Raw genomic sequence first — 15,049 nt, 5'->3', positions numbered from 1 at the left:
TTGTTAAAAAAAATAATCGATACTTGGTTTAAAAAAAAAAAAACACGTTAAAAATGTCATATTTTCATGCTCGGTAGGTTTTTAATGGATATTGAATAACACAAAGTGTTTATACTGATATATCCTTGAGCGAAGAAAGTTGAATTTAAATGAAAGCTGGAAGTAAATAACTACTTCATGTTTGCTATGGACGGAGTTATTTTGTTCCTCGGATTAATTTTGCTCTACTCGATATGTAAGTCCTTATTGATGATGATGATGATGATGATGATGATGATGATGATAAAACAATGACGATAAAATAACTATATGTATTAATTGTTTTACGGCTTGTTAAAACAAGGTAAAAAGGAAATTAAACATAAAAATACTTAATAAAAAAGAAACAAAATATCATCATGCAAGTATTTGAAAATAACCTTCCAATTACTTATTGCTTTTTATATTTAAATACATATCATTACTATCTAAATAAAGATAGAAAAATATCTATGAATTTGAAATGCATATTAATGCGTAGTGAGTTTACGCAAGTGTTAGAAAATTGTTTATTTGAACTTCTACGTGATTTAAAATTAACAAAACTGAATGAAAAAAGAAAAGATAGAAACACGTATATAAAATTTGCAGTCATAAAATATCATATTATTTAAAATGTTGTTATTGTCTTTTAAAATTATGTTGATTTGAAAAAAACACTTGTCAAAAAATACTGTTTTCCATCAGCTAACGTTTGCACACAATATTGTACTGGAGCAAGATGCGGAAACTGCCTGATCAATGATGGATGTGCATGGTGCAAGGATCTGGTCTGTTTTTATTATTTCATTTTGTTTTACCTGAGACACACATGTTAAAAATGTTAAATAATTGCTTGATATATGTTTTTGATAGTTTAACTAAATAGAATAAGTAAACTATGTGGATATTAAAAGCAATCAGCTTTTGTCTTGTTAGTTACGTACTTATACATTTTGTGATCAGAAACATATGGTAACAAAATTAAAAAAAAATTAATATTTTACCTTTTCATTAAAAAGGAAATACTGTTTCATTTTGTTTAATCTGAGACACACCTAGCCTCAATTGTTTTTTGTCTTGTTATTAACGTACTTAAACATTTTGTGATCATAAAAAATTAGTAACAAAACTAAAATATTGAATTTTTCACCTTTTCATAATTGTTTTTAAGTGATTTAAAAATATTCTGTTTTAAGATTTGTTTCTTGGTACATCTTGGATCATAGGCTAAACCCTTATGGCATAAATACTGCAACACATTACTTTGATTATAAATCTATCTATTGTGCTTTAGTAGCGCAATAACCACATTTAAATAGTTCGTTTTCTTCTCGTGTAAATAAGAGAAGAATTAGCTTAACACTTATTCACTTCCCTTTTTAACCGTGAAACAGAAATACTCCTCTAGGCGATGCGCAACAGAAAATCAATTAGCTGTTGATGGGTGTAGTGCCATTGTGAAAAGGAAGGACCACATTGTTCAATTAGTTCAGGTAAGTTACTCACCGACACGAGGAAGATATAAGAGGTTATTATATATTCTAATACACATCATATCTAGCCTTTCACCCTTGCCTACCATATCACTTTAAAATTGAAATTAATTGAGGAGTGCTACTAACAAATGTATTGAAATAACTTAACAAATTAAATTAAACCTACATAATCTTTCGATTTACAAACATTTTATTTAGTTTGTAATGTTGTCTATATACCTCGTGTTGATTAGGATGACGACTTTTCTGATGGAGGACCAGGGCTCGAACCAGTACAGATCAAGCCACAAAAAATCAAAATAAAATTAATCCCAAGTAAGTAAAAAAGAATATTCTGATGATAAATGTTATAAATATAATATTATAATAAAACTTATGAAGGGAAAGCCTTGTCTAATACAAACAGTGCTTTTGAACCTAACATTTGTATATATGATTGTGTGACACTTAAGTAATACTTTAAATAGACAAACGACTGAATAATGTGATGGTGTTCTACAAGATAGCAAAGAACTTTCCACTAGATCTGTATTTCCTTAACGATGCATCTTATACTATGAGACAACTGGCTTCCAGTCTCAATCTTCTAGCCGATGACATAGGTAAAATCTATTTGTAACCATCAATATTATTATCATAAGGGTAATAAATGATATATACTTTTACTTGATTTAAATAATACAAGTATAAGCAAAATTTAATATTTAATTCAGTGCTTTTGAAAATCATATTCTAACGTACAGTGAGTGTCAGAGGTAGATTATTTCTAATTTATAGATGATATGAATGTATGTTATAAATCATAAGGCAGTCATTATATGTAATTACATAAAAAAGTAAAATATAAATTATTGGTACATGTATTATGTAGTTAATACTGTGGTGGCTTTTTAAAGATTTATCATTTATATGTCACTAATAAAATATATTACTGTCAGTTATTTATGTATTGTACCTAAGAATTTATCTTCAACAGCATCGGATATTGCCACACTAACGACAGACTTCAGATTTGGACTTGGAACAGCTATGGACAAAGTCATTAATCCTTTCACCCGCCAAGATCCAAAATAGTATAAACAAATATAATAAGAATAGACCTTTTTTTAATTTTTTTTCTCATTCTATCATAAATTTGATCATCGATTATCGAAGTTCACTTTTATATGAAGTCAATGATTAGGACTTAGTTAAGAAATAGATTTAGAGGCACACTTTTTGGTAACTTAGTCATAATATATTTGGAATAAAATACATTTTTGAAAGGATAAGGAAAAACAAATGAAAACAGTGTAATATTTGTAAGCATAAGATAAATCATTTTTTATCATGTTGAAATAAAAATTGGTAGTGAGAACTTGAAACTGTCCGAAATATAAAGATATAATGTTTTAAATCAGATTCTTCAAAAATGTTTAGAATATTGAAGTGGATACATTTTATTAATTGTTTTACATTCCAGTTTGGTCTCTCCATGTGGAGATAGCCCTATTTACTGCGACCTCCCTTACTCTTTCATACATCGGCAATCACTAACCAACAACATTGCAGCGTTTACAGTATGTAGTAATTTTTGTTTTTATATATTCAAATATTCATTTATAAAATTTATCTTTTGGTCTAAAAAAAGTCAGTTATAAAAGATTACTATACATATATATACATATAATTACATATAATGTATAACTACTATTTCCCTGGAAAATGTTATGTTTTTTGCGACCTGTTTTTAATAGCTGAATCATTAACAACAAACAATGATTGTTACGCTTATTAGTGTAACAGTTTACAAATAATGATGTGTATCAATAATTACTTCCTTTCAAATGTACTGAATAATGCTACTCTGACTAACTTTAAAATAAAATATCAATTAGCTTGACACTTATTAAATTAAAATTCAACATTTGAAATCATGTAGTATGATTTAACAATGTATAAGTAAAAAACATAAATCGAGTAAACGTTCATCTTGGTTGGAAAAGTTACTGTTAAAAAAACAATGATACCATTCAATGTTAACGTGGTGCCTTATTGATTTGGTGATTATATCTTATTGTTTTATCAAGATTTATTCTTGCGTTGTGTTCAACCATAAAACATAATTCTTTGGTGACTGATTTGTTCGTGAATTTAACGTAGAGGGCTGTTCGTAATGTAAACACCACGGGGAACCAAGACGCCACAGAGGGTTTATTTGACGGGCTGATGCAAATCATGGTGTGTGGTGTAAGTAACAAACGAACAATACATACGAAGAAACTCCTTCACAGAGACGTACTTCATAAATGATTTCATTGAAAGGGCAAAATATTACATTGAATAAATATTTTGTAGATAAATCGTCAACGATCTCTGATCCTCCGCAATGTCCATTAACTCTTTATCCGGAATTTTGTTATTCGTACCATAATTCTGCTGCTTTTTATTTAGATAAATTCAATTAGTTTTGTAGTGTTAATTTTACAATTATTTAAATTACGCAAATCTTTGAAAAACATTGATATATATGTAATATTGTAGGACCGAATAGGATGGAGAAAGAAAGCCCGGCGTATGATAATTTACGCCACGGACATCAACTTCCATCAAGCTGGAGATGGAAGGGTTAGAAAATTCATTTAGCTTAACTACTAAAACAATTGGTTTTTAGATAAAGTAAAAGAAACATTTATATGCAAATTTTATGTCTAATTAAACGATTACGAGTGAAAAAATAAAACAGCTGTTATAATGTTTTAAGGAATGATTTTGGGTTTTAAAAAAAATCCAATTTTTAATAACATTATTTTTCTATTTCTGTTTCCATTCTATTCTCAAAATTCTTATTTGCACTGCTAAAGGTTGCTGGTATTTTACAACCAAATGACGGATTATGTCACTTGGACAGCCAAGGAAAATACACGATGGCCGAGATTCAGGTACATGCACAACTCTATTGTGTATTAGTGTAATCAATGTCTAGAACTTTACTTTTTAGGGTACTACACTGCATATATCCTAGGCAAATTCAAGTATAAAATGTGTAAAGACTGCAATTTCCGGACAAAAAAATAAGACCATTTAATGAAAAGGTATTCATAAGCATAGAAAATAAACTATAGCTAAAAGCTCATTATCTTTTAAAATAATGAGGCTAAGCCGCCTAACATATTTGATCTTTACTCAAATTAAGTTGGAGTTTTCCACAATGAACGTTCAGAGTATAGGGCAAACAACTGAAGAGTACGAACATGTTAACCAGAGAACTGGTAGTGATATATGAGTACCGCTCCTATTTCATATTACTCTTTGATATAGGGATAAGGTAGATAATGAATATCACATTTGGTAATTGATTAAAAATTGGAGTTTACAACAGAAAATTATACTATTTGAGCTTTCCGTTTCCGTGAAATATCTCAAAAGTAAACGTCTTCAACAAGAAAGCATTGTTTGTGTAGAGCAAATTTATACAATTTAACAGCTTTTTCTTTAAAAAATTTAGGTTCCCTTTTATTTTTCTATTTGAAGGACTACCCATCAGTTGGTCAGATATTGCAAAAAGCACGCGAAAACAACATCAATGTAATCTTTGTGATCGGCGGAGCAAACAACAAATTGGTAAGGAGTCTTTACTACGATAAACTGGCCGCCCTCTTGCCTGGTGGGTTCAACAATGCCTCAGAGTTAACCACGGATGCTTCAAATATTCTAGATATAGTCGGCAACAGCTACAGGGTAAATCATTTCCGGTTTTCTAATTAGTCAGGTTTTGATAAAGCAATGATTCCTTTCTTTCATGAATTTAATTTTTCATAAACGATTTTCCCGAAATATTTTTTAATGTAAATTTACAAAAAAAAAATATAAAATGACAAAAAGTTCATGCTTTTAATACAACTAACTTTTAAAAGAAGAATATCCTTATAAAATTAAAAAAAAAAACCCCAGAAAGGGTGAATAAAAAAATGGTCCAGGAAATTAACTCCTATACGAAACGGGTTTCTGGTCAAATACGATTGAAATTCTATTAGTCCTAATTTAGAAGTAACCTCCATTTACTTTCTTAACCTAACTCTAAATGGTTTCATTAAATTGTAATCATCATTCAATGATTCATTCCATATTTTTTATAAACGTTTTGTCATTTAATAGCGTCTACGAGAAACAGTGAACTTGAAGATTGGTAAAGTTCCTAGTAGAGAATTGGATGTTGAAATCTACACAAACTGTAGAACCGGGTAAACAAACACATCATATTACTTTACATAACCACAAACGCCATCAAAACACCCCATCACAACACTGCTTTTCAATAATATACCAAACCAATTATATGATTTTTATAAACATTCAAGTTTTAAATTCTTCACCTTAATTATAAAATGTTAGCTTAAACGTTTAATCATTTAATTTTGCTGCAGCTCAATATCTTTCACATCAAATCATCATTTACAATAATTAGTGTAAATGTTCTTTCTAAATTAACTCAATAAGGAACTCAATACAATTCATTTCCTCATGAATTCATGTTGACAATTCATGTATGTCTAACTAAATTTGAAATATTCAAAGGAAGATAAGTGATTATTTACAATTGTGGTATAAGTTTCAAACATTGTTTTCATTAGACAAGAGTTGGAGAAGACGCAGACTTGTACCGGATTAACTCTAGAGAAATGGGTAAAAATGGCATTAGAACACTTATATTAGTTTAACGTTTTAAAACTTACGGTGTAATTTTCAATAAAAGTATCTATGAACAATTAAGATTTTTCAAGACCATTTAACAGTACGAAATTCAGTTCAATTTCTTATAAAATGTTGTATATGCTAACCGAAAATTTTGTCACCATTCATGTTTTATCTTAATTTTAGATAAAAGTGTATATCTTTTGTATGAAATAATTACTATCTTTGGATGGTTTCCCTTTTTAAAGTATTAAGTTAATATCATAGTTTATCTTATATAAAGATATTAAATTGAATGCGTTAAATTAGATTTTACACTGAATATATCATCCAAATTAATAAATGTTTGTCTTTTTGAATGAGTATTTAGTGAACCATATCATTTATGGTTGATTAATAAAAGCATATAAATACTTTTTTTTTTTTTAGACAAACTTTACTCTAGATATTATTTCCAACATAACAAGATGTCCCGACCAGAGGGTCAGCAATTTTACCCTTTTTCCCGAGGGTCTAGAAGAGCTAGTTGAAATTGAAATCGAACACGTGTGTGATTGTGACTGTCAACTTGAACCGGAAGTGGTAAATTATATATAGTACTCTGCAAACTTTTAACATTGATATTTTGATATCATTGGTGTTTGTTAACTGATTTTGACTTGTCTTTGTTGTGAACTATCTGTTATCCCCGTTACCGAACTAATTGTATTGTATAAAGGTATATTTTATTGTTAGTTGGCAATATCGTGTGCTACTTTATATTTCTAAATAAAGATAGAACAAATGCGTGTAGTTTGACATCATTGATGTAAGTTGTCATTATCATTCTATTTAATAATCCTCCTACTTTATTTATCTTATTTTCTTCCACTGGCTCTGAATTATAAAATAGTTAAGTAGCGTTATTGTGAAGTTCGTTCAGAGCATGATTGTCGCCCTAGAAGCATTTTCCATATATTTTTACGACTGGATGCTTGAGAACAATCTCGATAAACTCACTTTCTTACTTTTTCTCCTTTTCAACAGGAACCAGACAGCGATAAATGTAGTTATAACGGGACCTACGAGTGCGGTATCTGTAACTGTAATCCTGGTTGGATAGGTGACCAGTGTGAGTGTGACGACAGGGGCACAGCCGAGGAGGCCTGTGGCACGCCCAATGGGTCAGTCAAATATTATTGAACCAAAATTGATGATGATCATGTTTATAATATATATTTGGTTCGTAAGTAGTATAGGAGGTCAAGCTCATATTAAAAATTTTCAACATAGCATTTGCATACAGAAAAACAAACAAAAGAAAACAAATGAAAAAAAATTAAGGTCAGTCTCTTCAAGTTGACCAATCGAAGGTTAAATTTTTTCTCGAAATTTCCTTTTTTGAAATTTATGTAGGAGGTATATACATGTATTGAACTTATTCTTCCTAATGGTGTATTTCATTATTTATTTATTGTGCAATTTTACAAAGTCAGAAATTAAAAAGAAAAATATATAATGAAATAATCCTAGATATTGCTTGAAAATTTTAAACACTCCAAAATTTAATAAAATGATGATAAAATGATTTTTGCTTTCTCAAAGCATTTGCAACAACGCAGGAAACTGCACCTGCAGAAAGTGTGAATGTTTTGATGGATACAGTGGGGACAAATGTGAATGTAACGATATGAATTGTCGAAACTACAACAAACTTTTATGTGGAGGTAGGACGTTTCAAACATCTTGAAACAGTGATTATAAATGCACACTGTTAAGCATTATGCTTTCTAATATCTTTATTGCTTGTTGGGACTAAAATGAATTGCATTGGAAAAGTGTCTATCATTATAAAAAATAGCTAAAATCATCTATCGATTCATATATATGTCCATTATAATAGGATATTATTTTACATTATCCAATATATTAATTCAGTGGCTTTTTTCAATCAGGACCAGATCGTGGTCGATGTGACTGCGGGAAGTGTGTGTGTAACGCCAACTACACGGGAGAGGCCTGTGAATGTCTGATGTCCACAGCTTCCTGTCAAACAAACAATGGGGTTAGTTAGGACTTCGCCAGATTATATATATATATATATATATATATATATATATATATATATATATATATATATATATATATATATATATCGTGATTTTTGTCTTTGGTACGCAGGGGCATGCTCTTCATATGAGCAGTTTCTATGGCGATGCAAGCTACTGACAAACAATGATAAAACAGGACTATAAATAGTCTCGTTTTAAGTCATCTTTTCGTAAGTTCTATGGTAGATACAACGACATTTTCAGCAAAAACAATCTCCCACTTGGTCGCATGCTGACCGACGTTTTTCTCACTAATTGTAAGACCAGAATTAATCACCTAATTGTCTACGGACGTTTCCGTTTTTTTCCCGATTACGAGGAGGTCCGTGTTGCTCTGCTTTGACTTTGTCTTTCGTTTTATGGATTTTTGAGATGTTTGACGGTTTGTTATTAACATTTTTTCGGGTAGATTTGATATTACCAATAAGAACTTCGGTGACATCAATGACATCGTATACATAGACTGACCTCGTTTATTGTTGTAGACGGTGTGCTCTGGTAATGGAGATTGTGTATGTGGTCGCTGCCAGTGTCGATCTGGTTTTCGGGGAGAAGTTTGCGACAAGTGCACTGTGAGTGTCAATGATTTATCAGATTCGACGAGTATAGGTTTCATGCACCTGTAAAACATAAGTTAATCAAACTTAGTAATTTTTTATTTAAAACCATTTGTTCAATAGTGCATTTTGTAATCAAACAAACATTAATTGTATCTATAAGTCTATACGGTTATTACTTTCACTTTTCCAGAGTTGTCCTGGTATTTGCCAAAACAACAAGGATTGTGCCGAGTGTGTGGCCTTTGGAAGTGGTATCTATAATCCTACCGAATGTACACAGCTGTGTACCAATGTAAGAACAGCGCCTATATTGGAACGGGAAAGTAAGTAAAAGCAAATCAACTATAAACCAAGTAAATACGTGAAGACTTTTCTTGATAAATTTTATATAATATTGATATGCCCGTGTTATTTCTCGGCAAATGAATCCTATAAATAAACTCCACCAGTACTAGTTATCAAGAACACATGAATGTCATTCATATCAATTCAATCCCAGAATCAATATAATTTTAAATTTCATTTACATTTATTTTTCAAAAGTTTTTCCTGGTCAACATACCAATATAACCATAAAATCCTGCATCATAGAAGACGACCAGAAATGTTTCATCAGTTTCAATGTTTGTAAGTATCACAAAGCTTTAAACATTTCAATGTTTGTAAGTATCACAAAGCTTTAAACATTTTCAATGTTTGTAAGTATCACAAAGCTTTAAACATTTCAATGTTTGTAAGTATCACAAAGCTTTAAACATTTCAATGTTTGTAAGTATCACAAAGCTTTAAACATTTTCAATGTTTGTAAGTATCACAAAGCTTTAAACATTTTCAATGTTTGTAAGAATCACAAAGCTTTAAACATTTTCAATGTTTGTAAGTATCACAAAGCTTTAAACATTTCAATGTTTGTAAGTATCACAAAGCTTTAAACATTTTCAATGTTTGTAAGTATCACAAAGCTTTAAACATTTTCAATGTTTGTAAGTATCACAAAGCTTTAAACATTTTCAATGTTTGTAAGTATCACAAAGCTTTAAACATTTTCAATGTAAAAACAAATTAACGTGGAGTTTTGGTTTTGAAAATCTCTCTTATTTGTTAAACAATAAAAAAGATTCATTAAAACATGTTGTGCTACAAGATTCCCAGTTTAATAATGTACCAAATGTATATTTAATTACTTTTCATTTAATTTTATGCTTATACATATTGGTTTTCTTGTGTATCACCAGTTGGTTGTCATTATTTGAATGTAAAGTTGTCAATATAATTACCACAATGATTAGGATATAATTTACAAATAAGGAAAATTCGATTCTGCTTGTTAACGCGCTACTGGTTTGTTAAAAGGAATAAGCTGTTTTTCATAAGCATACTTTTTCCTAAGTCACAATGGCATATAGTACATGTATCAATCTTTTGTTATTTAAAAACAAACCTTTTCTTCAGCCTAAACTAATGAGGACTAAATTTATTAATAAGGAATAAATGCAAAAGCTACCAAGTTTATGATAATTTACAATCATGATGTTTACTCCTTCTTATAAAATGCTACATTGTTAAGCTAGCTGCTAAAAATAGTAATGATAGTTTCAACTAAACAATTTTTAACAGACGACAAGAACACGTTCAAAATTAAGGAGATAACTTAGTCTACTAATTCACACGAACTACACGTAACGTTTGTCTATAAAACTAAATGTACAATTCAAAAAGATTTGTTGAATATTATTTTAAGTAGATAAAAAAGGTCATCATTTTACACCAAATGAGACATGTATAAGTTTTCATATCATTATCATTAGAAACATTATGGCAGTAATAGTGTTCTGAAATATCATTAATTGTTGAATTGTTTGTATCCTTATTTAGATCTGGTAACAATAGTTTCATGGATTGTTATTTCTTTTACAGACGATAGTGACAGCAGCCAGGAAGTTGTAGTTAAAGACACAAAGCGTAAGTTCTGTTTGACCTTCTAGCTTAATATAATCAAATAATTATATTTTGCCAAACAATCAAATAACATACAATCTCAAATCATAAAAAAATATTATAAAACATTATTGGAAAAAGACAGCTTATATCCGTTTAATCGTTCGTTGAATCGTCAAGATTTATTCACTTAGTCATCTAGCAATGCATTTCTTTTAACAATACATGCATAAAGCACTATATATTCAATCAATTATCAAATGATGCTTATAGGCTGTCCAGCCGGTTCTCCGGATCCGTTAACGATAGGACTAAGTATTTCCGGAGCGATATTTCTCCTAGGACTGTTGTTGTTATTGATCTGGAAGTTGCTGACTATGTTGTACGATAACATGGAATATTCCAGATTTGAGTCTGAAATCCAAAATCCTGTTTGGGAGAGAGTAAGTTATCAATCATATTACTTTCTTGTTTCGGTTAATTATGCTTTAAAATATCAATACAATGTTAGTAAAAGTTAAAAGTATATTATGATCATGAAAAAAATCTCAGATATTTTTTGAGTTTGGTAGGGTTGTTTTTACTATAGTTACCAATTAACTCTATTGATTTCACTGTAAAATATCATGCTTATCCACCCGTCGATAATTAATGTAGATGGTTACACAAATAATTCATATACGTGTACTTTCACTGTGAACTAATGTACCTATTCAAATTAAAGTATCAATTTTTTGTTGCAGTCGAAGAATCCAATTTACGAAGGATGTGTCACCACTGTAGAAAATCCGATGCGAGAGGAGCATTGTGATGAAGAGCTGATGAATTAAGGTTAAGAAGGGATTTATGTTCTTTGTGCACATGCATTTAATAAATACAGATACATTTGTATAATGTATTGAATATTTCACCATGTTTGAATTGTTGTTATTTACTTTAATAATTATAAAACAGTGTTTCTCCATTTAAAAAAAAGAGTTGGTCAGTAATATTATTGCTTCTGTTTTAACAAGGGAAATGTCTTGTTTTGTTTGAAAACTCATGTGTGTTGGCGATGAAGAAAGATTAATGTAAAGTTTAGCATACATATGTTATAACTTATTGATTTTGTTCTGCATTACAATTAAATGTGACCCCTTTTTAAATATGCTTGACTATTAGATACAAAATATTTGGCGTGAACTCTGTCTTGATTACAGTAATTCAATACTCGCTTCCTGGGTTCACTTCCGGAGGGTAATCGTGTTAAAAAATCAAGACATGTAAATTCGAATAGGCAATTGTGTTTGTCTATGAGCATGCAATTCTGATCATGGAACCTTTGATAACTCGGAGATGAACTCTCCGAGATTTGATTCTATTCCTTAGTATGATGCATACCATTCATATAAAGTGAATTGAGGTCAAATGCTTCAACGATTTGTCATTTTCACTCGTGACGGTGGTTTAAGCTTGGTTTAATTTTCGTTTTATTTTGCTTTTTTAACTCTGAGAACGATTGCTTGTATTCAGTATTCTTGTATTTGGAATTATATGTATCGAACCAAACATAGACTTTGGTAAATCAAGCAGTTGATTGTTTACCTGCAAAAATGATAAAATCGGATGCATTAATAACGTACTAAAGGACAGTTCATTGAATTGGTATTTAGGTATGATCTCTGAGCAATCCTTTGGATCGCAATGGAGATTGATTCAATGTGATTTATTAAAATGATTAGCATATTCTCGATTCTATTTAGTTAAAACAGACATTACTTTTGTTGATTGAGAGATGTAGGTATATAGGCCTATGTTGCATGTATTCTATAAATGAATTGTGCTCTTTGTAATTAAGTGCATTTTTACTCTTTTTTACGAACAATATTTGGGTGTCAACAAGGACCAAACAAGGGGACGACTTGGTTGAATTAAACGCCTTTTGATCGGTAACTTCACCGGAATGTCTTCGAAAGAGAATTTGAAGTCGTCATGTATTCTGAGTTCATGAACCAAAGACAATAAATTGATGATTATGTAATTGAAAAGACGTTTTCACAGCCTCAGTATATCCCTGTTGTGATTCATCACCCGCGACTGCTCTTTAATATCTTTAGAGGTAATAAATACATTAAATAAATTGATTTTAAAAAATTACAACCGATATTTATTACATTTTGTGTTAATATTACAATTAGTGAGAAACTTGTAATTAGTTGATAACCGTGCCAAAGACAAGGGGCGGCATTGGTCAAAATATGCCTTGTTTCAAATATGCACAAGACTGAACTAATAAAGATTAAATCAACAACTTTTAGACGAGATCACGGAACGAACTTTATCTATCGATCCACTGTTTCTATGCGTTAAAAAAACAATTTTAATGCACAGTAAGGGAACGGAAGCGTACAATTTTGGGTATCGCTGTTTGCCGAAGCGAATAAACAAATAGAAGAAGTAGCTCTGCAAACAATCGAAGATTTTAACAAATGAACTGATAAACGGATGTAAAAAAAACTTCCGTAACAATTCAATGCGTTATAGTAATAAACTGGCACAAGTATAAATTTTTTTTTTCCTTTTGCAACATGATTTTCAATGAACATTTTGACAAATTTCCATCAAGAGAGCTTGATGGTTCCTCCATTTGGGGACTATAATCTACGTGAAAAGAATAACTCTGTTTTGAGATATATAGGAAAATATTCAAACTCATAGGCTTTATAATTTGGATTTTTTGTAGTAAATTATAGTTTATGTTCAAAACTATTATGTTTATGATGTTGAGTGAATCTAATGTTTAATATAATGACCGCCAAGTCTCCTTCAATATTGGCTAGCTCTGATGATTAATTCAATGATTATATTAATGCTTCTCATTCATACAATGTGTTAATTTTGATTTATGTGAACATGAAAAAATTCTAGACGGAATTATTTCACAGGTAAATGCATGTATGTGCATATTGTGTAATAAGTTTATGAACGAATTACAATGGTATTCTAAGTATGCGGATACTTTACAAAGGCGTTGCGTAACAATATCAAGGGTTTAAGAATAATGACATTGCCTGCTATTTTAAGCGAAAACAGGAAGATATGTATAAATTATAATCTGATATCAATAAGCCATCACAAATTCTTTGAAGGATACAGGTTTACGTGTTGATAAATAGTGTAACATGCTTAAAAAATAAAACAATTAATTATCAATAAGGATTTTCCTAAACCTTGTTAAAAATAAAAAAAATATACCTTATAAAACATTACTGGCCGGTAAATGTAAACATATTTGACTTATGTGACTAATCATGACACAGTGTCATAAAACAATCTTTTCCGTGTAATTTACAGTTTGGACAACTATTTTGTGCTTGCCTGTGTTATTTTGAAATGTGTTTAAGACTAGAACAATACCAAGCAGGGCATTCACAAAGGCATAGCGTTTCAGTATTAAGGGTTTGTGGCAACGCACTTTGAAAAAGTTTGGGACCAAATCAACGCACTTTGATTTTTTTTCAAAGTGCGTTATATCTTGGACCAAGTCACCCACTTTGAAAAAACAATTTGAAGTGCGTTAAGAAGGTACATCGACATTTTCATTATCGAGACTCTTAAAGCACTTTAAAAAAATATGTATAAATCACAAATTTTCCAATTGAATTTCTAATTTGCTGATAGTATGATGATTTGTAAACACTAGTGAATCTAATTTACCGTATTTGAAAACGGGATGGGGGTGAGATACAGGCCAATTATATATCTATATATTATATATCTTTGGTTCATGAACTCAGAATACAGTATATCATTTAATTGATTAGAGGAAGAAGGTTCCCTATCCCTCATTTTTCCTTCCAAAACATTTGATTTTCAGTATCATTTCAGATGGGAAAAACAGATATGCTCTGTTGTAAATTAAGTAAAGGCAGTGATATTGAAAAAAAAACGAGCTTGTAAAACAATAATATCTCCACTGATATGTTAAAGAATATATTAATGTTTCAACATTAACCCTCTTTTCATATTATAATCAAATAAATCACTTCAATACAAACGAATTACATTATCAAATATTAAATCATCATAAACATAAAAAAGCATTAGGATGCGGGTTTTTTTTCTCCCACTGATCTTCTAAAATATATTGTTTTTGATAAACATAACTAACGTATCCTTTCTGCACATCATGTTTGTTTAAAAACACATGCAATAAGCCGGTTAAAATATATTATACATTGATTTCCAGTATTAATATACATAAATCTTATTCGTTCTTGCATAGCCCAAT

The 15,049-nt window shown here is 30.1% G+C and overlaps 1 protein-coding gene and 1 long non-coding RNA gene across 2 annotated transcripts; one reads left to right on the top strand and one right to left on the bottom strand.

Moving 5' to 3' along the window:
• The first annotated feature begins 107 nt into the window (after positions 1 to 107).
• LOC117684089 (integrin beta-3-like) lies at positions 108 to 11,657 on the top strand. Its single transcript, XM_066074030.1, has 23 exons — positions 108 to 235; positions 727 to 809; positions 1,416 to 1,514; positions 1,751 to 1,832; positions 1,985 to 2,119; positions 2,494 to 2,590; positions 2,980 to 3,076; positions 3,660 to 3,746; positions 4,041 to 4,124; positions 4,361 to 4,438; positions 5,031 to 5,237; positions 5,655 to 5,740; positions 6,131 to 6,182; positions 6,621 to 6,773; positions 7,218 to 7,354; positions 7,776 to 7,897; positions 8,126 to 8,235; positions 8,767 to 8,853; positions 9,032 to 9,164; positions 9,385 to 9,468; positions 10,759 to 10,803; positions 11,053 to 11,222; positions 11,523 to 11,657. Exons 1-23 carry the CDS (start codon positions 178 to 180, stop codon positions 11,607 to 11,609), a joined length of 2,373 nt encoding a protein of 790 aa, XP_065930102.1. The 5' UTR covers positions 108 to 177; the 3' UTR covers positions 11,610 to 11,657.
• Positions 8,108 to 9,156, bottom strand: LOC136272449 (uncharacterized). Its single transcript, XR_010710459.1, has 3 exons — positions 9,018 to 9,156; positions 8,750 to 8,901; positions 8,108 to 8,216 (listed from the first exon to the last, which is right to left on the bottom strand). It is a non-coding gene; the product is annotated as an uncharacterized lncRNA (long non-coding RNA).
• Positions 11,658 to 15,049: the final 3,392 nt, after the last annotated feature.

The sequence above is a fragment of the Magallana gigas genome, chromosome 10, assembly GCF_963853765.1.
Source record: "Magallana gigas chromosome 10, xbMagGiga1.1, whole genome shotgun sequence".
Taxonomy (NCBI): Eukaryota; Metazoa; Mollusca; class Bivalvia; order Ostreida; family Ostreidae; genus Magallana; species Magallana gigas.
This window is presented reverse-complemented; position numbering and strand designations above follow the sequence as displayed.